Below are 22119 nucleotides of genomic sequence, written 5' to 3'. Positions count from 1 at the left end.
AGGCATGAATTGCACGCTCCGAGGTTCGTGTCTGAACTTCCTGTCACAGCGACACCCACAAAGGAAACCAGACGACCAGCGTTCTTGTAAGTGTCCGATGGTTCAGAAGCGCCTCTGCAGCCAAGGGCAAAGACCGGAGCACGAACAAAGTGAGTTTAGCTTCGAATCGTGACTTATTTCCTAATGTGACATTGAAATGGCTTTAATCTGTTTTAAATAACATCTAGTGGAGATTTTTGCCCCCAAATGTTTCATTTCTCAACAAATTTGTGTGCACCTGCTTGAAATAATCTGGAAAAATGATGATTGCCGCAGGGTCTCCATGTCCGCCGCTGCTCCCGTCAGCCCTGCAGGGCCGGTCCAGGTCCAGTTCCAGCTGGGCCTGATCAGGGAGGAGGTGCGGGTCCCCGCCGGTAATCTGAGCTACAGCCACGCCAAGAGGCTGGCGGCAGAGATCATCGAGCGTAAGGTAGCGTTGGGGCGGACAAACGGGTTCAGACGGTTTAATCCCACCCCTGGCTATGGAAATAAACATATTTAAAAAATGCAAATGTGTGCAAAACGGGTCTTCTACGATTGCACGTTGCTATGGAAACGAGACGAATGGGGCCATTAAAGAGCATGGGACTCAGCTGCTGATGAGCGAGTGAGCTGATGGCGCATTAAAACCTGCAGCTGACTCCAGTGTTCATGCTCGTGTTACTGAGGCTGTGGTCAAGGCTGCAGCTATACTTTCCGACCACACGTGCACGCACACGCGCACAGAGACCTTTTCACTCTGAAACTTATGGGCTGCAGGTGGAAAGTAACTGAAAGGCCGTGTGTCGGCTCAGATTATTTTTAGTTTGCAATAAACCGCACGTCTGCGCGTGACATTTCGCTCCCTTTGATACCAACTTGTGTCCAGGCCCCAGACTGCAGCCTGGTGGGGCCGGGGGAGAAGATCCTGCTGTTCAGACATCAGCCCACCTCGGAGCAGCTGCTGCTCCGGCTGAGGGAGGGCTCCCAGCTGCAGGACGGCGACCTCATCGAGGTGGTCGTCGCAGGTAGGTGGGATCCTTTCTGAATCTCAAGTTTGAAGGCGCCAGCTCATTCGGATCCACTCCAGGGTCGACGACGGCCACCGAGGTGAGGATCGGCCGCACTCCCTGGTGGTTTACTCCTACCGGATGCCCACCTTCTGCCACTACTGCGGGGAGATGCTGTGGGGCCTCGTTCGTCAGGGGTTGAAGTGTGACGGTATGCTGGGGAACTACAGATCTCTGGATTTTAAAAAAAGAATGCCTTGAAGTAAATATGTCTCCCAGGTTGCGGGTTAGACTTCCACAAGCGCTGCGCCTACCGGCTGGCCAACACCTGCAGCCGCACCCGACGTCAGGTCAGCACCAGCCTCTCCCTGTTCCCTCCCCAACGACCCCGGACGCACTCCCTGTCCAATCAGGCCAGCGGCAGCCTGGAGGAGGTGAGAAACCCCCCCCCCCCGTATCGTCACATCGATTTTAACCCTTAACGTAAACACACTTTTGCGGGCTTTCCACCACCAGATCAGCATGTCTAAGCCGTCCTCCAGGCCGCCATCCTGGGCTGAACCCCCGGCCTGGCTGGGTGTCGGGTACGGGGACAGATGCAGGCCACAGGTCCCCCACACCTTCCACATCCACAGCTACACCAAACCCACCGTGTGCCAGTACTGCCGCAAGCTCCTGCGAGGCCTCTTCAGACAGGGGCTGCAGTGCTCAGGTGAGGGGTGGTGGCCTTAGTTTAAAGATGTTAGCTTAGCATAAACTACCAGAAACCTCTGCAATTAAAAGCATCTGCTGATGTGCGTTTGCCTTTTCTAGATTGTGGGTTTAACTGTCACCAGCGCTGTGAGGTCCTGGTCCCCAGAGACTGTCCAGGAGACAAAAGAGGCATCAACGGAGGAGCAGGAGCTCCCCAACGACCCGGTTGGCTTCCCAACAATGGTTATATAGTGCGCCGACATCCACCCCTCGCAGGTCTGACTCTTGCATATGTCATTTTTCCTAGAATCCCCAGCGGTGGCTCCTGGCTCCTCTCCAGAGCCAGGGGACAACGAATTGGAGCTCACCAGCATGACGGACCTAGATATCTCCGGGGATGAGATGTCCCTGGATGGAGATTCGACTGCCGACAACAGTGACTCAGAGCAAACGCATGAGACGACAAGGTCAGAGGATAGTTTGATACGGTGACATCATATTGTAAATGTGTGCAGGTGACCTCAAGCCGTCGTCACGTGTCTTTAATTTATACACAGGAAATACTTGGCTAGACTGCCACCCAGTGGTGTTAATTGGTATCACTCGTTCCTCAATCTTTAGCGCCTCCCTCGGCCCGTGTTTCAGCACCTACATCCCACTAATGAGACTGGTTCAGACGGTGCATCACACCAAGAGGCACAGCCATGGCATCCTAAGAGAAGGCTGGCTGCTGCATCACACCAACGTTGACTCACTGGTGAGACACACGCAGCTCGCCTCTTTAATTATTGTAAACTTTACATTTAGTGTGTGGCTCGCCTCTTTAATTGTTGTAAACTTTACATTTAGTGTGTGGCTGGCCTCTTTAATTATTGTAAACTTTACATTTAGTGTGTGGCTCGCCTCTTTAATTGTTGTAAACTTTACATTTAGTGTGTGGCTCGCCTCTTTAATTGTTGTAAACTTTACATTTAGTGTGTGGCTCGCCTCTTTAATTATTGTAAACTTTACATTTAGTGTGTGGCTCGCCTCTTGAATCGTTGTAAACTGTATATTTAGTGTGTGGCTCGCCTCTTTAATTATTGTAAACTTTACATTTAGTGTGTGGCTCGCCTCTTGAATCGTTGTAAACTGTACATTTAGTGTTTGGATCGCCTCTTTAATCGTTGTTGTAAACTGTACATTTAGTGTGCGGCTCGCCTCTTTAATCGTTGTAAACTGTACATTTAGTGTTTGGCTCGCCTCTTTAATCGTTGTAAACTGTACATTTAGTGTTTGGCTCGCCTCTTTGATTGTTGTAAACTTTACATTTAGTGTGTGGCTCGCCTCTTTGATTGTTGTAAACTTTACATTTAGTGTGTGGCTCGCCTCTTTAATCGTTGTAAACTGTACATTTAGTGTTTGGCTCGCCTCTTGAATTGTTGTAAACTGTACATTTAGTGTGCGGCTCGCCTCTTTAATCGTTGTAAACTTTACATTTAGTGTGTGGCTCGCCTCTTTAATTGTTGTAAACTTTACATTTAGTGTGTGGCTCGCCTCTTTAATTGTTGTAAACTTTACATTTAGTGTGTGGCTCACCTCTTTAATTGTTGTAAACTTTACATTTAGTGTGTGGCTCGCCTCTTTAATTGTTGTAAACTTTACATTTAGTGTGCGGCTCGCCTCTTTAATTATTGTAAACTTTACATTTATTGAGTGCGGGGAGTAAATCCATTTTCTGTGCATTATTTGCTAGAGAAAACGTCATTACTGGATCTTGGACTGGAAAAACATCACTTTGTTCCAGAATGAGAGCAGCACCAAATACTACAAGGTTGCAAAGGCACCTGTGTGAAGGTATGTGGTAAAATATGGACTATATTTGGTGTAATACCACTCTCCTCCTCCAGGAGATCACCCTGTCTCAGGTGCTGGATGTTCGAGGCCCCACCCAGCTCTCCACGCCCCCATTGCCAGGCGATGGCGCCCACTCCTTCGAGGTGGCGACAGCCTCGCTGGTGTACTACGTGGGGGCCGAAGAGGATGGGGAGGCCTGGGCGGACGCCATCCGCCAGGCTCTGATGCCCATCGAGGAGAGCAGAAACAGGGAGGAGATCCATGGTGAGCGAGCAGCAAATCCTGATCCTGATAGGACTGAAAACAGAACGTCGGAAGTTTTGACTGTCTTGTGGTTGCAGGTGAAGACGCCCGCAGAGGCAGCACGGTAAGATTCCCCTTCAAACAGCTGCAGCGAAGCCGAGTCTTGTTAGGACGTTTTCATGTCTGTGTGTGTGTGTGTGTGTGTGTGTGTGTGTGTGTGTGTGTGTGTGTGACGTCTGTACTGCAGGACATCAGCTCTATTTATCAGATCTTCACAGATGAGGTTTTGGGTTCTGGGCAGTTTGGAGTCGTCTACAAAGGTGTGTTTATGTCCACCTTCTGCTGCCGTTGGAGCACGTTTTGGTTTTCCTACAGTCTTGAATAAAGCCTGAGTGTATTTCATGTTCGCTGCAGGTACTCACAGGAAGTCGGGCCGATTGGTCGCCATCAAAGTTATTGATAAGACCCGATTTCCCAGCAAACACGAGAGGCAGCTGAGGAACGAGGCGACCATCTTGCAGGTGACGGCGCGTCGTCTCTTCCGGCGCCAGCAGGACTGTTTCGGGCCTAACGCCTTTGTTTCCAGGGTCTCTCCCACCCTGCTGTGATCGTGGTGGAGGGGGTGTTCGAGACGCCGGAGCACATCTTCGTCGCCATGGAGAAGCTGCACGGAGACATGCTGGACATGATCCTGTCCAGCGAGCTGGGGAGGCTCCCTGAACGCATCACGCGCTTCCTGATCACACAGGTTAATTTGTAGAGTTTCGAACCTTTTATTCACTTTAAAAGGGTTCTTTTCAAATGTTCCACTATAAGAACAGCTGCAGCTATGAGAATCGATGGATTTGGGCATTTTTGAAGGCTCGACTTAGACAAGTTTTGTCACCGTAGATTCTGGAGGCGCTGCGGTATCTGCACTGGAAACACATCGCCCACTGTGACCTGAAACCTGAGAACGTGTTGCTGGCCTCAGCAGACCCTTTCCCCCAGGTTGGTTTCTTTTTTTATAACGACGGAACGTTCAGGCGCCGGCCCCCAGCAGGTCACTGACCGCCCCCTCTGTGGCAGGTGAAGCTCTGTGATTTCGGTTTTGCCCGCATTATCGGCGAGAAGTCTTTCCGTCGCTCGGTGGTGGGCACGCCCGCCTACCTGGCGCCGGAGGTGATCAACAGCAGCGGCTACAACCGCTCGCTGGACATGTGGTCGGTGGGCGTCATCACGTACGTGAGTCTGAGCGGCACGTTTCCCTTCAACGAGGAAGAGGACATCCAGCAGCAGATCACCAACGCAACGTTCATGTACCCTCAACAAACGTGGGCCACCGTCTCATTGGAGGGTGAGGAAAATTTAATAATGTTAAAATGGTAACATTTCTTATTTGGAAGAGTGTCATTAGAGCGATCAGAGGGACTATTTTACTGAAATTGCGCACCAGCCTCGCTGGTTTTATTCCGCTTCTCGCAGTTTTGCTCTGCAATGCTTCAGAAGGCGGTTCTCCTCTTGGCCAGTGGGTGGCAGCAGAGGACTGGGAACATTTTAATAACGGCTATAATAACGCATCTGTTCCTGTCCAGGCATCAGCCTCATCAACAATCTGCTGCAGGTGTCCGTCAGGCGGAGGTTCAGTGTGGGCAAAGCGCTGGGGCACCCCTGGCTGCAGGTGAGCTCTCACACTCCACTCTAGCCTGAAGAAAAGGCTTTTACTAGAAAATGCAGTAGATTTCCCTCACATTGCATTTTCCCTCCTGTAGAATTTCCAACTTTGGTGCGACCTCAGGGAGTTCGAGCACAGCGTTGGCTGCAGGTATCTGACACATTTGGGGGATGACGAACGCTGGATTTGCTACGCGAAGGAGAAAGGTCTGAGCATCCCGACGCACCTCTGTGGGGACGAGGAGTGCGACATGTGACCTGGTCGGAAGGTCAGTGTTCACCTGGTGACTACCCACATGTACACCGCACACAAACACACACCAGAGCTGAATATCATTTTCCTTTTTTATTCCAAGTAGTGTTTTTTTTTTAAAATATACGATTGATTTGCAATGGCATCAGTGATAGACAGACTGGATGTAGGAGGAGGAGAATGGAGCACAGATGGAATCTAAGAATATTGTGCACAGGGAGGAGTCGTCTTGCACTGATCATGGCTGCCCTGCCGACGGGACCAAAATGTTACCTGCCCTCCTCTCGCTGACACAAGCCCACGATGGTCCCACGTACAGAATCATCTTATACTTCCCTGAAGCCCTGTTGTCTCGCTCTGCGTGGGGCCCCTCGTGCCACAACAGTTCCGTCTTTCCGTCTTAAAAATCAAACATGGCGCTCTTTTTGTCTGTATTTACCCATAGTGCTTTGCTCTTGCTCGTTCTGCCTACGTGCCAGCTAATGATCCAGTGCCGCATAATTAATGTGCTCCCGCCCGCCCTCCATTTCTTCCTGAGCTTAAGGCTTTTAAGAGTTTTGGGCAACATGTTGAGGGGGTTTCACAGTGTTGCTGTTTTGGTTGTTCTAGAAGTGATGTTAGCACCTGACTGGCTTCACTCTGATCACTGTTAACGTCTGATTGGAGTAAGGAACTTCAACATAGCACAATAGCATGCAACTGCACAAATACACAACCAACCAAGCCGACTGATCAACCATTTTTATCACCTTTTCTTCAATTACCCTCCATTTTAAACGGGTGTTTTAATATAACGTAACCTGGCCCATTTGTTTCTTTCAACGACAACAGAGGGACAAGCTGATCAGTCTGAACAGTCTTCTACTCTCACCCTGTTCTGTTCTGCAGGATGAGAGGAGGAGCAGATTTTAGGGGAAAGGGAGAAACAAAGAACGTGGGAGAGTGGAAAGGGTTTAAAAGGTTTTCTCCATAGAGAAGAAACAGAAAGGAGCCGGGAAGGAGGAGGAGGAGGAGGAGAGGAGCAGCGTTGGTTTATAAGTCGCTCTCTCCATAGAGGGCACTTGAGAAGGAGATGTAGTCCAGGGCACCAGATGGCCCGTCGGCCCCGATGTACCTGGTCATGCGGCTGATGCAGTACTCGGCCTGCTCTGGGGGCAGCTCTCTGCGCAGCTCGTCCACTGTGATGTAGTTCTGGGGGGGAGACGGGAGGCAGATTAACCAGGGAGATTTGTTTGATGCGTGACCATCGTGGATCTTTAAAACAGGCCAGGCCTGGCTGGCTTCAGAGAGTTACACCGGTCTCACCTTGTCTGAGGCCAGAATCCTGAAGGAGGCCATGACTTGTTCTGCAGTGTCGGTCTCGGCGGTCTCGCGCGTCATGAAGTCGATGAAGGCCTGGAAGGTCACCACGCCTGTGTTGTTGGCGTCCACCAGGGTCATGATGCGGGCAAACTCCACCTCGCCCTGTTAGTTGAGCAGAACAACCTTTAGCCTCCATTTCCACTTGTGTAATGAACGAAAGAGGAAGAGGCGGCGCACTGACCAAATCGTAACCCATGGAGATCAGGCAGGCGCGGAAGTCGTCTGGGTCCATCATGCCGTTCCTCTTCTGCAGAAGACAGACGTGGTTAAAGTTGGGTTCATGTTCTCAGCCCCTGCCTAGATCTGTTCAAGCCGTACCCTGTCGAAGTGGTTGAAGGAAGCCCTGAACTCGTTGAGCTGCTCCTGGCTGATGCCCTTTGCGTCACGGGTCAGGATCTGGTTCTCCACCTCGTTGATGGTTCTGGCGATGGTGGTGAGCAGTTGCTCCCAGCCCACGCGGATGTGCTACAGTGGTGGGGAGGAAGAAGGTGGTGAGTTCTAAGACCTCAGGCTGGAGCGTGTGGTTCTTTATGGCGCTTTACCTCCATGCTGTAGTTGGTGTGCTTGTTGTCAAAGATGAGGGACTCCTGGCTGAGCTGGTGGTCTCCCTCCAGCTTGTCGATGTTGGACTTGTAGTTGATGATGTTTTGCTCGTACTGCTTCAGGCTGTTCATCTGTTCCTCCAGGGATCCGGAGATGTCCACAGACACATGGCTAATCTCCTGCAGGAGCACACGCGCAGACTGCTCAGGGGAGCTGTTTACAGGGAAAAGCTGGAGTGGCGTTATAGTCGCGTACCTCCATCTTAGTCTGGATCCAGGGTCCGATGATGTTGGCCTGTGCGGCAAACTGGCGCCTCAGCCTCTCATTGGCCTGCTGTCTGGCCACCTCCTCCTGGAGCATTTGGTCTCTGAGGGGCACAAGGTGCTTCACCTACAGGTGGAAATCAAAGAGCCGTCACCAGAGGCTAGCGTCCTCGGAGAAGTGCCCTGAGTAAGTTGACCTACAGTGTCCCACTTAGTCGTGATGTCCTGGGAGGTGATGGTGGTGTAAGGGTTGATTCCTGAGAGCTTGATGCCGTAAGTCTGAGCAATCTTCAGGATCTCGTTGTGGATGCCCAGCGTGGCCATGCGCTCCTTGTCGGCCTCCGGCAGAGTGGCCTTGAACTGGTCGTGAGCGGTGATCAGGCTCTGGATGAAAACAAAGAGGCTGTGTTTTAAAGAGGGATCTAATTCCCCCAACAGCTGTCCTGGGGAGCTTCCCTTTTGCTTTACCTGAATCTCCTCAATGCTGTGGACGATAAACATGTCCTGCAGGTCCTCCATGGCTCCATCCATCCAGTTGTTGAAGGGAGCAGCCCTCTTGGCAAACTCCAAATACAGCTGATCAATGGTCTCCCACAGCTTTTCCACACGCTAAAAACAAAACGAGGGATTTTTACTGATGCGGCTATAGTGTGTGTGTGTGTTTTTAAGTGGATTCCTCTGTGAAAAGGTCGTGCCTCCAGGGCGTCTCTCCTCTTCTGGGTGAGGGTACCCAGGTTGTCCCACTGGTCACAGATGCCCTGGCAGCGGGCGTTGACAGAGGCGGCGTCATGGTAGTCGAGCTCACTGCAGACAGGAGTATCACCAAGTGCAGAGTAATTAATCATTTTTATTCACCTCTTCCCGCCGAGGTCATCTAAGCTCATTCTGCTTTTAAGTGATTAAAGAAATGATGTGCCGCACGTATACATTTTCATTCATTTCTTATTAAATTGAATATAGCATCAAAGGGACCATCTGTCTGTGGCAGGGTGGGAGCCCAGTGGAGTGGCGATGAATACAGAGAAGGCGAGATCAGACATTTCTGCTCTTTGATGAGGATTGTTTCATCTTTTTCATCCGTTCACGCTTCTGTTGTGCCGATATCACCAATCGGCAAAAAACAGCCAACCAATCCTCCTCTATGGTTTCTAAAGTTTGCAGTTCAATAACAAATGCTTCTATTGGCGGAGTCTTACTTCAGCTCCTGTGCAATGGCAGCGATCTGCTCCACCCTGTCCTGGTGGGCAGCGAGGTCACTCTCGAACGCCTCATGTTTCCTCATCAGGGCTCTGATCTCCATGAGAGAGGCCGTCTCATAGTCCTTCTGGGAGAGCAGGTCCTCCTTACCTGAAAGGCAGGTGTGTTAGTGATCGATTCCCTGTTCTCAGCCACAGCGCTCACGTCGTTTCTGGCTTCTACAGCGGTTAGACCTTTCCTGACACCACTGAATTTTAAAGGTACTTTTATTTTAGGATTTCTCTTAATCCAATTGTTATTCACAGTTTCTGCCCTTGTCACACAGAATCTTTCAGCTTTGGTCTGCAGAATGCTAAACATTTGATCTAGCTGACCCTCATTCATGCATATGCAGGATCAGAAAATATTTGCATACCGAGGGTTTTGGGGTTTTTTTTCTTCTTTTTTTCTAAAATTTAGTTTAAACTTGTCGCCCCGTACCTGCAGTCCAGGCCTCATGCATGGAACATTTCTGCTTAAACTTCTCAGCCAGGTGATCTACTCTTTCCAGGCGGCGGATCTCAGTCAGCAGCCACTCTTCATATCCTTTCTCCACCTGCTCCAAACCCTTCCAGGCATTGGCAATATCCTGGGGGAAATAGAGCAGAAACTTAACTTTTCTCTCCCGTTTACAGGGATGGGTATGACATTAACATATAACTGTAGCTGTTTAGGGGTCATTTTGATGTTTTGAAACAAGTTTTTTCCCCCTAATTCCTAAAACTCTCTTGTTCCTCTGCAGCAACGAAGGGCTACGACATACTCACAGACACCATCTTGCCCTCGGAGGGCATGAATGCAGGCCTGTTGCTCAGCCTCAGCTTAGTCTGCAGGGTGTTGAAGTTGATCTCCAGCTGGCATTTCTCCTGCACGCGTGGTGGCTTGTGGACGCGGCGGTAGTCGCGGAAATCCTCCAGTTTCTGCTGCATGGCGCGCATGGTCTGCTCCGACACGCGGTTCTCCAGCCAGGGGATGGTGCGGCGGATCCACTCCAGCAGCTGCACAGGGAATATTTTGAAGTTTAACCAATGTCATTTCTTTTTCTCCCAGCTCCACTCTTCTGTAACTTGGCTCTGTTGTCATCTTCAGTGCAAAATTACATGTGATTATTGTTCTGACCCCCAGAAGTCAAATTAAATATGATAAGCTGGGCCACTTCTGTGCGCTCAGAGGCAGAAAGCTTGATTTTTCCTCAGCTGTCTTCAGTTAGCGTCTCTTTACCTTTTAATCGACTATGAATTTTAAGGTCACTAACAACCCTGAAAAGAGCAACATGTTGGAGTATTTGGTTGCAGCCGTTTCTCACCTCACTGGCCAGCTTCTCGTACTCCTCCATCAATTTCTCATTCTCCTGGTTGACGGCCAGCACTTTGCAGATACGGTTGGCAGCTGTCTCAGCCTAAAAGAGGACCAGGACACACTTTTCACACATTTACATGTCATATTTATTTGCATTTTCTAATTGATTATTAATAAAGCCTCAACATTAAGCGTTCAACCTTAACTTCAAAGTTATGACAGGGACATTTCAAATCTCACCTGTTCAGCACCAGCAAAGGCGTGATAGAAGCATGACACGTAGGTCATGATGGCCTTCTCATCAGGTTTGGGTGTGTTCACAATATCTAAAGGAAACATTTAATATGTTAGAACAGTCATCTTTTATTTACAGTAATAATTCCCTCCATGTCATTATAATTTAGGAGATTCTTTTAGGAGCTTTTCATACACAACAGATGCTTTTAAGTCATTTACAATGCAAATGTTTTAGAAGAGCGTTTTATCCTTGTACCATCTGTCATCACATATGGAGGTTTTGGGCTGTGGAGGTTTTGTTCTTATGTTTGCATATGCATGTTGTGTTCAGGACGGTGTTGTTTCACCTTCAGCGTCGAGCATCTTAGGGATGTCCAGGAACTTTTCAGCCACTTCAAAGGCAGTGTTCAGGTTACCGATGGGGTCGTCCTACAGAGAGACACGTTACTGTAGAGTCACCGGGATTAGAGAGAGGCCACGTTTGTTCCTTTCACAAACTTTGAGACCGGAAATGATCATTGGAGAAAAGTAGTTCTGTATTTGGTGATCAAAAAAAATATCAACTGTTCTAAAAACAGGAACGTTGATGTGTGCAAATTTTGAGCAGCATAAACGTGTGTACTGCAAGACAAACGATCCATTACAAAGAGAAAAAATAAACAGGAAGGAAATGAAGACAATAGAGGAAAGGGCTGAGCACCTTTCTCAGTTTGGAGTAGTCAATCAGGTCAGGTCTGTGTCTGTGGATGAGAGCACACAGAGCCAGGCCGTCCTTCCAGCTGAGCCACAGAAGAACAAAGGGAAGCACCAAAGAGATGGAGGAAGGAAGGTTGTGGAAGAGGAAAGAGGTGTGAGAAGACTACAGTTATGGAAGGGTGGTGAATCGTAATTGTTTTGAAAAATTAAGGAAGAAAAAAAAAAGATGTCTTGGGGAAATAAATCCTCACCTGATGTGGAAGTTCTGCACATTCACGTTCCTGTAGGGGGCAGTCTTCCTCTGACACCACAGCAACAGACCCTCCTTAGCAGAGGTCTCTGAAACACAGTGAGATGGTGAACAGAAGCAAGATGAAGCTTCAGACATTCATTACATTCAGGGGTTTTTCCCCCCCAAAACAAAAGAATGTATATGTATTGCACATAAATGATGATATGAAAACAGAATTTCCCATCAGTAAATAAGCTTGTGAAGACTATGGTCATATTAAAGTGTAAAAAATCATTTTGTAATTAATTATTTTACTTTTCTTCAACTAAAAAGGTATAAATGGAATTCAAAGTGGGTAAAAAAAACCAAAAACATTACCACACCTTCCACAGAGATGTCCTGGATGGCAAAGCGGAGAATGATGGTCCAAATCATGCCAAGAGTCATCTTCACATTACCATCAACAATTTCTGTTTGCGCACACAAAAACACATCACACATGGTTAATAATGCAACGATAATCACCCCTATATAAAATAAGCAAGCCAAAATATCCTGGGTGTGAGCCCCACAATCTTGTCATTAACAGCATTTAGAGCATGTTCAGGTTTCAGCAACACAGGAAACAGCCCAAAAAAGAGGAAACAGTGAATAACGGTTGGAACAGAAGGTCAAGTCTCACCCTCAGCACCGATGGACACCAGTTTGACTCCCTTGCTGCAGATGAAATCCAGGGCTTTGTTCACGTTGGCGATCTTGTGGAAACGCATCTTGCCTTTGTCGGGTTTGGGAAGTCGTTCACCTAAGGTGGGAGCAGAGTTGCTGAAATGGCTGAAAACAAAAACAACAGACAAACCATCCGTGTCGACGGCGTTACAAGAACAAATGTTCCACCTGAGATGACCTCCAGCAGCAGCATGAGTTTGAGGCCATTTCGGAAATCCTCTTCAATGTTTTCAATCTGCGTCCCAGCTTTCCTCAAGTGGGAGTTACACCAGGCTGTGAAGGTCTGGAAGAAAAACGACAGGTTTCAGAAGCCCTTCACAGAAGGGACGCAAGCACGTGAACACATTTGTTTCAAGGTCACTACTATCCAGTTCTGCTGGAGGTTATTTTCCAGATACTCTTAAATAAACAGCTTCTTAATACAGGGCAGGTATGAAGCTGTGCCCAGTTATATAACTTATTCATCTGCTCTTACATCCCATCTTCACTTCACTGGCACAATAATTCATTTAGTACTAAGCAAAAAGCTTAACTGCCACAAAGTCTTTGACCCTAATTCAATGTCGTGCTCTACATTTTGTAAAAGCAGCTGCTGTATCTTTCAACAATTCAAGCCCATGTTTTAGCTGAGAGTCAACGCATAAAAGGCCCGAATGCAGACACTGATGGAAAAGGCACTCGCCTCCTGAGTGCCTGTCTGGGAAGCTGCCTAATGGCAATGGCTGTTCGCACTGAGGGGAGCACGATTTGCGCCAGTGGAAGCCATTTGATCAGTCAGTGAGTGGCGTTTGAGAGGCTTCCCTGGTGTTTAGCTGCAAATGAAGATACGGTATGTGTTCGTTTTCATGAGCGTGCACTCTGCCGCCGCTGCAGAGGCGACCCTTTGCTGGGGCTGAGATGATGTGTGGGTGGAGAAGCAGAACAAGTACGCAAGCTGAATACTAACTACAGATAACGGCGTAGGTGGAGTGAGTGCAGAGCAAGTGAGCAGGGGATGAAAAGAGTGGGATAAAACACACAGTTTACATTTTTACACAGCGTATAAAAGGGTTTCATCCCCAGGCAGAGTGGAATTCAGATGTAAGGGCCTGTCAGAGGAGGAGAGGCTGGGGGCCCGAGCAGCCAGGGTCCCAGCAGGTGCGGCTCCCCTTTGCCATGCATGACCAAATTTGGAAAGTCTCCTATTTGAGCGCAAGAGGGCCACCGGGCCGAACCGGAGAGGACGGGGAAGGTGTGCGGAGCACGGAAGGGAAGGTGGAGGACTGAAGGAGGGAGGGGGCTAAGTTCGATAGAAGACAAGAAGGATAAAGAGGGGGGGGTGGGTGGCGGGGGTTGTTCTAATTCTGTTCGCTATGGGACACCACTGGACAGCTGAGCGGGCAGGATTCCTGAGGTGACCTGTAATAGTCCAAGATGGAGGGAGAGATGAGAACGAGGAATGAACGGGTGGAAGGATACGGAGCGATATGAAATAATAACTGGAGAAAGTGTGGGAAAGAGGAGAAGGCTGGATCCAAACATCAAAGCAGAGCTGTTAGCAACTAAGCTGGCAGTAATTAAAATGAAGGATCTACTTGACCTATTAAAGCCTACACGATGACGAATTAAACGCTTTAACATTTAATAAAGCACCAGAGGATTGGAGAAAAAAAGCAAAAACAAAAAACAATTACTCTACCTGCTACAAGTTGTTATTTCAATTTAAAGCACGTAATGGGCTATTATCTCATCCCCTGGATTTATTTTAATGCCTGTGGTGGTCCACAGACAGCACCAGCATGAAGTCACCCTCCATCCTGGCAGCGTCCCCACCTCCATCTATCCACACCTGTCATCCTGGCCTGGCCAACACAGGTCCTTGTAAAATGAGGTCACAGTAACCCAGCTGAATGCCTGTCATAACTATGCCCCCCCAAGGGGAAACTGGGACTGCTGACCCCACATACACCCCCCCCTCTTCCTATTTGAAAAGGGTTCGAGCTCTTAATATGATCAGTTAATCAGTTAAAGAGCTGGCACGGCCGCAGCGCAGCCTGTAGTTTCTGTAGCGTTCCTCGGAGGGGAGGCAGGACACAAGACTTTCCATATATTCATAGAACACAACATGACGACAACAACATGCCGTCACGGCTTCACAACATCCCCGAAGATCTTTAAACCATGTAGTTAATCTATGATTATTGCCGTCGTCTCACCTGGGATTTTACCGCGTTAGCTGCCCCATAGCGCCGAGCAGAGTGTGACCTCGCTGCAGCCTGGCTGCTACATTAAAGATATGCAGCCCCCTGCCCTCCGGAGAGACACGCACGCCCGGGGGGGAACCTGCGTACTGACCCATCATGGAGGTTAAACCTTCCGTGTCAAGGTGCTCTTCACGCCGGTGGCCTTAGCCATTCTTTGATATAAAAAGAAATGCTATTATGCATCTCATTACCATATAGGGCTTCTGTAAAAGAAAAAGAAAAGAAAAATCCACCAGGACTCCCTAAATGGCAGAAAATCCAGCCTGTCACCTCTGATGACAGTATAGAATGCTGTATGCATTGTATATACATTTTCTTAATATAACACCAGCATTTACGTCACCCGGCAGCTGTAAAAATAGGCATCTGCTACCTTTGTCACACACCTGTTCAGAGGTTTTGTGCCACACTCACACACACGCACAGGGTGTCAATAACAGACGCACACTGTGCAATGCTGTTTATAGGGTCCCTATGTGCATTACATATTTTCAAATGGAAAAAAACACATCAGCTAAATAAAATTAATATCAATCATTTCTTTCCTACCCCCCTTATATAACCGTTCCGTTCAGCTGGTCTGCAGTCACTCCGTAAGATATTATTTACTGAGCAAAGCAAACAGTGCAAGAAATATCACAGTCACCATCCATCCGTCAGGAGGAAAGAGCAAAGGAGAATGAACTGCTCATCCTTCAGGATGGAGCAAAACTGCTGAGTTTGCGTTTCTGAATGGCCCCTTCCATCAGCAACAAAAACAAATACTGATGGGAATAAAGCATGAGACGTCAACAGGAATGCAGCACAATGCCAAGATCATCAATAAAGACGGCAGGGATTTAAAAACAAACATTAGTCTGGACCCTGACGTTTAACATCACCCAGACGAAAAAGCCAGTGGACACACATCACTCCCGTCACCTCTGGCAGCAATTAAGACCTCACCTTTGACCATTAAGCGAGCAGAGTAACTGCAGGTAAAACATCCCAACACATACATTAAATCAGTTACATTTAAGTCACATGATGCAACAGTAAGCGACCCTCACTCACATGGCAGAAAAAGGTTAACAGCTCGTCTCTAACAGCTGTGCGGAGTCCGTCCGCTGCGCTCGCACAGGTAACTGTGACACAATCACTGTGAGCAGCCTAACAAAACACAACAGGTGCTGCTTAGCAACTCCCGCTCCCCCATCCCACTGTACACTTTAAATACTCCCGCTCCCAAAACAGACCTGGAATCCTGAACTTGGGGGCCATGGGGGACAACTTTGGACAATGACGCTCTCCGGCTCTCCAATAGGGGCAGCCTGGACTTTCCTGCTCCCCGGACTCGACCGTAATCCCCCCCGAAATGTCTCAATTTTAGACCAGAAGCCATCTCAGTGCCTTGACATGACAATACATCCCTTGCAACAGTCAATTCATCTCCTATAAAGACAAAATACTCTGTAAATGTCCAGACATCAGGAAGGACAACAAAGTGGTTCCTTATCTTAAGACATTGCTTGACCAAAGGCATCTCTCTAAACTCTGGTGGTGAAATGGCCCCGTTTCATTTTCAATTCCAATGGCAGCAGGTGCCAATGGATCACTCTTCGTATCAGTTTATCTCTGCGCTTCCACCACTTCTCTGTGACGGATTAAAAGGTTAATGACCCCGAGGGCCCGCTGACAACAGGAGCCACCGCTGTTGGCCTGCAGCACAGGGTCCCGACCCAAACCGGTGGAGTCGTGTCTGAGGATAAAAGGCCTAACAAGCCTCTTCTAAAGCAAGGGTGTGTGTGTGTGTGTGTGTGTGTGTGTGTGTGTGATGTCATTGAGATATACTGCAGACAATGAGGGATTTCAAGTGACGACAGAACAAGTGAAGCAGGTGATGAACGGCCCCACCAGCTCGTTAACAGCCACATACAAACAGCTAATAATTTAGAGCTCTGTGAGGACATCTCCTGTTCTAATGTGCATGGAAGGACGAACTCCACTCGCTGGGAAACAGATGAGCCTGTGCAACATCTGCAACCTGGACCCGTCGTTTGTTTCCCGTCTGCGGCTGAACGACGGCAACCTGGTTCAGGCAATCAGGTGTTCCGACACCGCCATCCATCTGTGCTGTCACAGTAATTGCTTGGGCTCGGCGCGGCGAACATCACGTCCTTCCATTCTGCCTTTGCAGTTGTCAACCGCCACGAGGGTCCAGACCGTTGCTGCCAGACAGCCGGAACCTCCAAGATGAGCTCCCTCTGCGTGTGCACGCACAGGCAACAATGCAATGGCGGCCATTTTTAAAGATCACATTAGTTACATCCCCCCCCCCTCTGATAGCAACAGCAGACCCGGAAAGAAGTTGCAGAAAATCCCCACAGAGCATAAAAATAACCAGCGAAGTTCTGAAAACAAGCCCACCCACACGGCACCTTTACGAGCCGCTGCTCAGTTTAATACGACGACGGCTCCCTCCTCGTTCCAGCGGTCAGATGAACTGGCAGTGATTGATTGCAGGGAAAGTGTGTGGACGTGGAAGTTGATGGTGAGACGCGCGCTCTTTTGTCATTTAATGAGCTCTGCCCTGTGGAGACCGACATGACCGATACAACTCGTTTTAAGTGGCTGTGGAAGATTTATGAGGCTGCTGTCTTGAGGAAGACACACACAACTTCACCAACTTCCTGTTTCACACTACAGATGCCAGCGGCGGCGGCCTGCCGTCATAATGAAGCTCACGGCAGACGTGTTTCGCTCTTCAGTTTCTCTCATTAGAAGAAATCGGCTGGTCAATACTAGATGGAGGACAGCAGTCTGACACCGCTGGGACATTTTGTAGGTGTCCGGCAGCGTTTCCTTTGTGTTGCTCCCCTCCGAGGTCAGACATTACAGCCTGTGGCTCGCTGCCTCCTCATTAACACGACCCTCTATTTTCACTGCCGACGTGGAGCCGGACCAATTACGACCTCTAAAAATGGAAGGGCTGCAGCGTGAGCCTCTATGAGCAGACACCTGCATTATATGCAACTAGAGTGGAAGTAACGGCCTTCCATGTGATTTTCTAAAATAAAGCTTTTATTCTATTGCCAAACCTGATGAACTGCTCAACCCGGATCAAGATGGCTTCTCCCGCAGCCCAACATTTCATCCTTTTTCATTTCCAATTTCCCCCACTTGATGTCTCCTCTGCTTTGGCCTGAACAAGACGTTCCACCCAAAAAGCTCCACATAAACGCAGAGTGCAGCCTAAGAAAAAGTCAAACATATGCTCCTGGAGCCATCTTACTCCCAAGGTTCCTGAGCTAAAGCAGTTTATAGAAGCCTCCCTACATGGACACGGCTTCTGGAATAGCAACTGCTATTTGATCTGGCTGCAAGTTCTCGCACCTCTCCACTTACGTGCAACCCTCAAACACCCAAACCTTCTCTCTCCATGTATCACACAACAGCAGCAGCTCACTTACTGCCATTATTATTTTATTTTGCTCATTTGCATGGAATAATGTTATTAAAAGTCCAAAGTGAACTGAATGTATTCTTTTTTTTTTTTTTTTTTTTTTTTAAACACACTTATTAATTAGTGTAGGTTTTTATAAGTCTTGGAAATGCTGGACAGCAGGAAAGGAATTACAATAATTATATTCTTGCCCTCAAGCCTTTTTCTTTAATGTTTAAATTATGAGGAAGGCGCATATTGGGTGTCTAACACACAGAAACTCTCTTACATATAGTTAATATTATGTGGAATTTTATTTCCTTTCCCCCCTCATTTTAGACGACTCTGCGTGAGCCATTACTGTCCCAAAAATGTTGCACGATCTACCTCCTTTACTAGCTTAGATTTTTCAACCATGATAAAACTTTAAGTTAACACGTTTTTAAGAGTTTAGGACATCAGGAAATGTAAAGTCGAAGTCGAACCATCGCATATAAAAGCGTTTCATATCCCATCACGTCGCTGACCCTTCCACGTCCCAGCGTTTTACTGTAAAAACAAAACGAAGCGTTCATTGGCCTTTGTCAGCATTGTCTGGCTGAACATCAGGTAATCGGTGAGATCACTGACCCCATGTGGCTGCCGCAACGATCCGAAGTGCAAGACGAGATTAGACAAGAATAGATTTGATCACAGCCCACCCTAGAATCTCTCAACGGCCGTGGAGACGAGCATTACATTAGGATGAGTGGAGAAATATCACGTTACTGAACATAACTGCATAACACCTGAATGCAGTAATGATCGGTCCTTCGGACTCTTCATTCTATACCCGGTGGAATAGAAAATGCAGCGGTTGGAAATAGTCAAGAATTGTTGGAAATCAAATTTTGAAGTATATTAAAAGATTAATAAGTCAGTATCCAAATGCATTTAGGACACATTTAGCATCACTGTCAATGCTGATAGTTCACAATTGCCACTTTGAGCTAGTGGTTCAGCAGTACCAGTGTCTTTGATAACTCTGCTTTATGGATATTTACTTCGTTAAACAGCTAGTTTCATTCATTCGGTTCACAGGTGGAGGTTGGCACTATGTGACAAAGATGGAAACCTTTTTCGGTCCGCGGGTGTAATTCATTTCCTTGAAAGTCGATTCATACAAACATTTTCCTCTATTCCCAACTAGCATTTTTTTGCTTCCCCTTACACCTAGTATCACAGCCAGCGTCGAGAATCCTTCCATATCCTACTCCAGCTTTTGTGATTAATAACAACCCCCCATTTAATCAAATAACTCCTTCCGCAAACATACATGAACATCATTTAAGATCTAAATCAATTTTAATGGTCCGGTCACACAGATATTTTCTTCAAAAGGTCTTGTATCAGTTTACGCATCACTGGGCTGCAACACGTCACTCCCCTGGAGTGATGAGCAGCATTTTCCACATAAATTTTAAGGCTAGAAGTCTGAACAGGTGCAAGGATTTCCTTTCCTATTCATCACATTGCAAAATGATGCACCGGCTATATTTATGGGCTGATATCAGCTGGTTAAGCTAGATTTTGCATACCGAGAAGAGCAAGGGAGTACGGTGACCTGCTCCCCCGAGAGGCTGAAGACTAAAGAGGGGCTTGTTTTGGATGCGCGAGGTGTTTCGGGATCTACAATATCACTTTACATCAAAACGTTTCGGAGATGCAGGTGACAAAAAGCGCTTAGCATTTGTAAAAGGCAGGAAGGATACACTGTGTGCCAAGGGAAAATAAAGAAATGGTAGCATTTTTGTCAAAAAATAAGTGATAAAGTAGTCGTGTCTCACTCAATTGTGGGGGGGAAAAAGACTGACAGAAAGCTAGAAAAGAAGGCAAGGAAGTCAAGGAAGAACGCTGAAGCTGGGCAAGCTGAAAAGTATTTTTAGGAAGATGTTTATTTGTAGGTCTGTGAAACTCACCCGGGGTGTATATCTACCAGCCTTGCCATCTCTCCCTCTCTATGTAGCCATCTGTTGTGGTCCCTCAGTCTGTCTATGCAGAAGACATTGTGCGCCAAAAGAAATAAAAACTTTGCAGATTGACTGCAAAGTAACTCGTTTCAGCTGCTTGAAGGTTTGGTGCTCCAAAATTCTGCAGATCAGGTGTGAAGTGATTAGATTACTCTTAATAGGGACATTACAATTTGGCAACAATTGCACAAAAATACAAGAAGACATCGGATCATTAGTACACCACCACCACTTCTCTCAAAGAACTGACCGATGCACTTAAGTTATTAGTAATTTAGATAAAAGAGGAACATACTGCTGTGTAAAGAATACAAAAAAAACTAAACAAAAAATGTTTGAAATATCCATTTAAAATGGAAATTCATTTCTTTAAAAAGCTTACGAAAATAGCCATTTTAAATGCTGAGCTTCAAACCACTTTCCAGAATAATGGTAGGTCTCAAACTCTGGAAGACCTTTAATAAAAGACAACCTAACTTCGAAGCGTAACTTAATAACACCTTAAAGGAAAATTTACATATTGAACCGACCTATTTTAAGCCGCAAGGGCCGCGAGTGTTGTAAAAGCTGGGCTCATCAAAGATGGCGGCCGTGACGCAGCAACAACTGGAATCTACTTGGCAAGGCTGGTATATACATTTGTAACCTGAGCGCGACACAGTAACAAGAGTAAAAGTTTTGTAGTTGCAATAATATTATTGGTGAAGATGGTAATAAAATTACATTGCTCTTGTGCCTTTTTTTGTCCCAATATTGAAGCAGCAGCGCACCTGTCCTGCCCGTCTTCTTCGGTGGTTCAGGAGGTCAGCTGGTCCCTCAGGTGACCACAGACCCCCTCGCGTGGTTTTTACTTGAATGCGTCATGCGGTCTGTTTTGACTAGTCTATTTTTGGTTCTTTTAAACCAAGATAGCGTTTTGGTTTTTTTTAAATTTTAATTTTGCGTGTGTGTAAGATATCTGACAAACTTTTGATTTGCATGTACACTTAAATTTGAATTTATTCAATACTAATGGAAATTTGAGATACTCGAATCCTCGTGTTATTATGACACTGGAATGACGCCGTTCATTTCTCAAACCATTTTGACCAGTTTGTGTTTGTTTGGTTTTTTGGTGTTTTAACACGATTTAGGCTGTTTGACAGACACACATTTGTTCAGTTATGATTCAACACCAGTGAATGAGGGGGTATTATATTTAGACACTCGACGCAAGGCAATCGGGGGGTAACTGAAAGACAACACGGAGAAAGTTTCCGCGGACTAAAATATCTGCTCACACAGCTTCCATCGCGACTGAAGTGTCAGGAGTGAGGAAAGATAAGGCGCAGTTGCCAGATTTCATACATAGCACTGTTTCAGACTTCATGTGTAGTACAGCTGATCCCACATCCAACAAATATACGATATAAAACCGTAAACCGCTTCGATTTGGTGCTTGAGCGCACGGGCCAATCTTTGCGTAATTACGCATGCCGGCACAAGCGTAATCCAATTTTAAACGTACCTTCCTCTGCTGCTTCTCCCAGGCTGGATCCAACAGCAGGTCCCTGTCCCAGTCGTCCTCTTGGATCATGTAAGCTTCTTCATGCTGAATCGTGTAGGAGTTGCTGTACGTAATTTGGGTTTCGACAGCTGTCATCGTTCCACCTTTATCAGGGCCTTCGCGTCCCCTTCAACTTTCAGTAAGAAAAACGAATAAGTTTTAGATATGACGAAGCCGTGTGAGGACAAGAACCTCCGTGAGGGGTCTTGCTGTCGGGGGAAGACAGTTAAGAGTTGCAGAGAGCACTCCACTGGTGCGAGGTGACTGTGCGGAGATGGCGCTGCCACTACCAGAAGACCCTGCTGGCCGGTGCTCCTTTCCTGGTCAAAAGTGGCACACGTGACCGCACCCCAATATGTACGGGATGCGACCGCAGGGGGATCAGGTTCGGACCCTAAAAAGGCTCAAAAGGCGGGGTAGTATCTCTCTGGCAGGGATGCAGCGCTTGTGACTGGTGGCCAGGGGTGTCAGTCACCCCCCCTCGCTCCACAGAGGTTTTTATGGCCTGTGCAATGCACCTGTTGCTATTAGTGACCCTTAATGGCAAAGCCAGCCCTCTGTATTTACCCTAGCTCTCCCTGAAGACCGGATCCAAAAACT

General features: G+C 47.4%; 2 protein-coding genes across 4 annotated transcripts; one reads left to right on the top strand and one right to left on the bottom strand.

Moving 5' to 3' along the window:
* Positions 1–100: 100 nt before the first annotated feature.
* Positions 101–10289, top strand: prkd4 (protein kinase D4). The gene is given in 21 exon segments (XM_057028545.1): positions 101–149; positions 316–469; positions 908–1046; positions 1109–1135; positions 1138–1239; positions 1308–1462; positions 1545–1740; positions 1842–1946; positions 2029–2188; positions 2343–2478; positions 3457–3534; positions 3611–3821; positions 3899–3924; positions 4048–4120; positions 4215–4321; positions 4387–4548; positions 4692–4790; positions 4869–5136; positions 5375–5460; positions 5552–5737; positions 9853–10289. Coding segments are annotated over 19 exon segments (2436 nt in total). The 5' UTR covers positions 101–149; positions 316–322; the 3' UTR covers positions 5711–5737; positions 9853–10289.
* On the bottom strand, positions 5785–21853 carry actn3b (actinin alpha 3b). Of its 3 annotated transcripts, XM_057028544.1 has the most exons (23): positions 20697–20713; positions 20504–20619; positions 19923–20094; positions 12469–12583; positions 12257–12376; positions 11958–12044; positions 11594–11681; positions 11347–11425; positions 10994–11075; positions 10650–10735; positions 10417–10509; positions 9878–10108; positions 9552–9699; positions 9071–9221; positions 8570–8678; positions 8343–8483; positions 8076–8258; positions 7867–8001; positions 7611–7790; positions 7387–7533; positions 7250–7315; positions 7012–7170; positions 5785–6897 (listed from the first exon to the last, which is right to left on the bottom strand). In XM_057028544.1, the coding sequence occupies exons 4-23, from the start codon at positions 12491–12493 to the stop codon at positions 6739–6741; spliced, it is 2469 nt and encodes an 822-aa protein (XP_056884524.1). In that variant the 5' UTR covers positions 12494–12583; positions 19923–20094; positions 20504–20619; positions 20697–20713; the 3' UTR covers positions 5785–6738. The 3 variants fall into 3 exon arrangements, with proteins under 3 accessions (XP_056884524.1, XP_056884523.1, XP_056884522.1); XM_057028543.1 differs by lacking the exon at positions 20504–20619 and having other exon boundaries at positions 20697–20833; XM_057028542.1 differs by lacking the exons at positions 19923–20094; positions 20504–20619; positions 20697–20713 and adding an exon at positions 21481–21853.
* Between the last annotated feature and the right edge of the window lie 266 nt (positions 21854–22119).

Source organism: Takifugu flavidus, chromosome 3 (assembly GCF_003711565.1).
Source record: "Takifugu flavidus isolate HTHZ2018 chromosome 3, ASM371156v2, whole genome shotgun sequence".
Taxonomy (NCBI): Eukaryota; Metazoa; Chordata; class Actinopteri; order Tetraodontiformes; family Tetraodontidae; genus Takifugu; species Takifugu flavidus.
The sequence above is the reverse complement of the archived record's forward strand: the minus strand, read 5'-3'. Positions and strand labels throughout refer to the sequence as shown.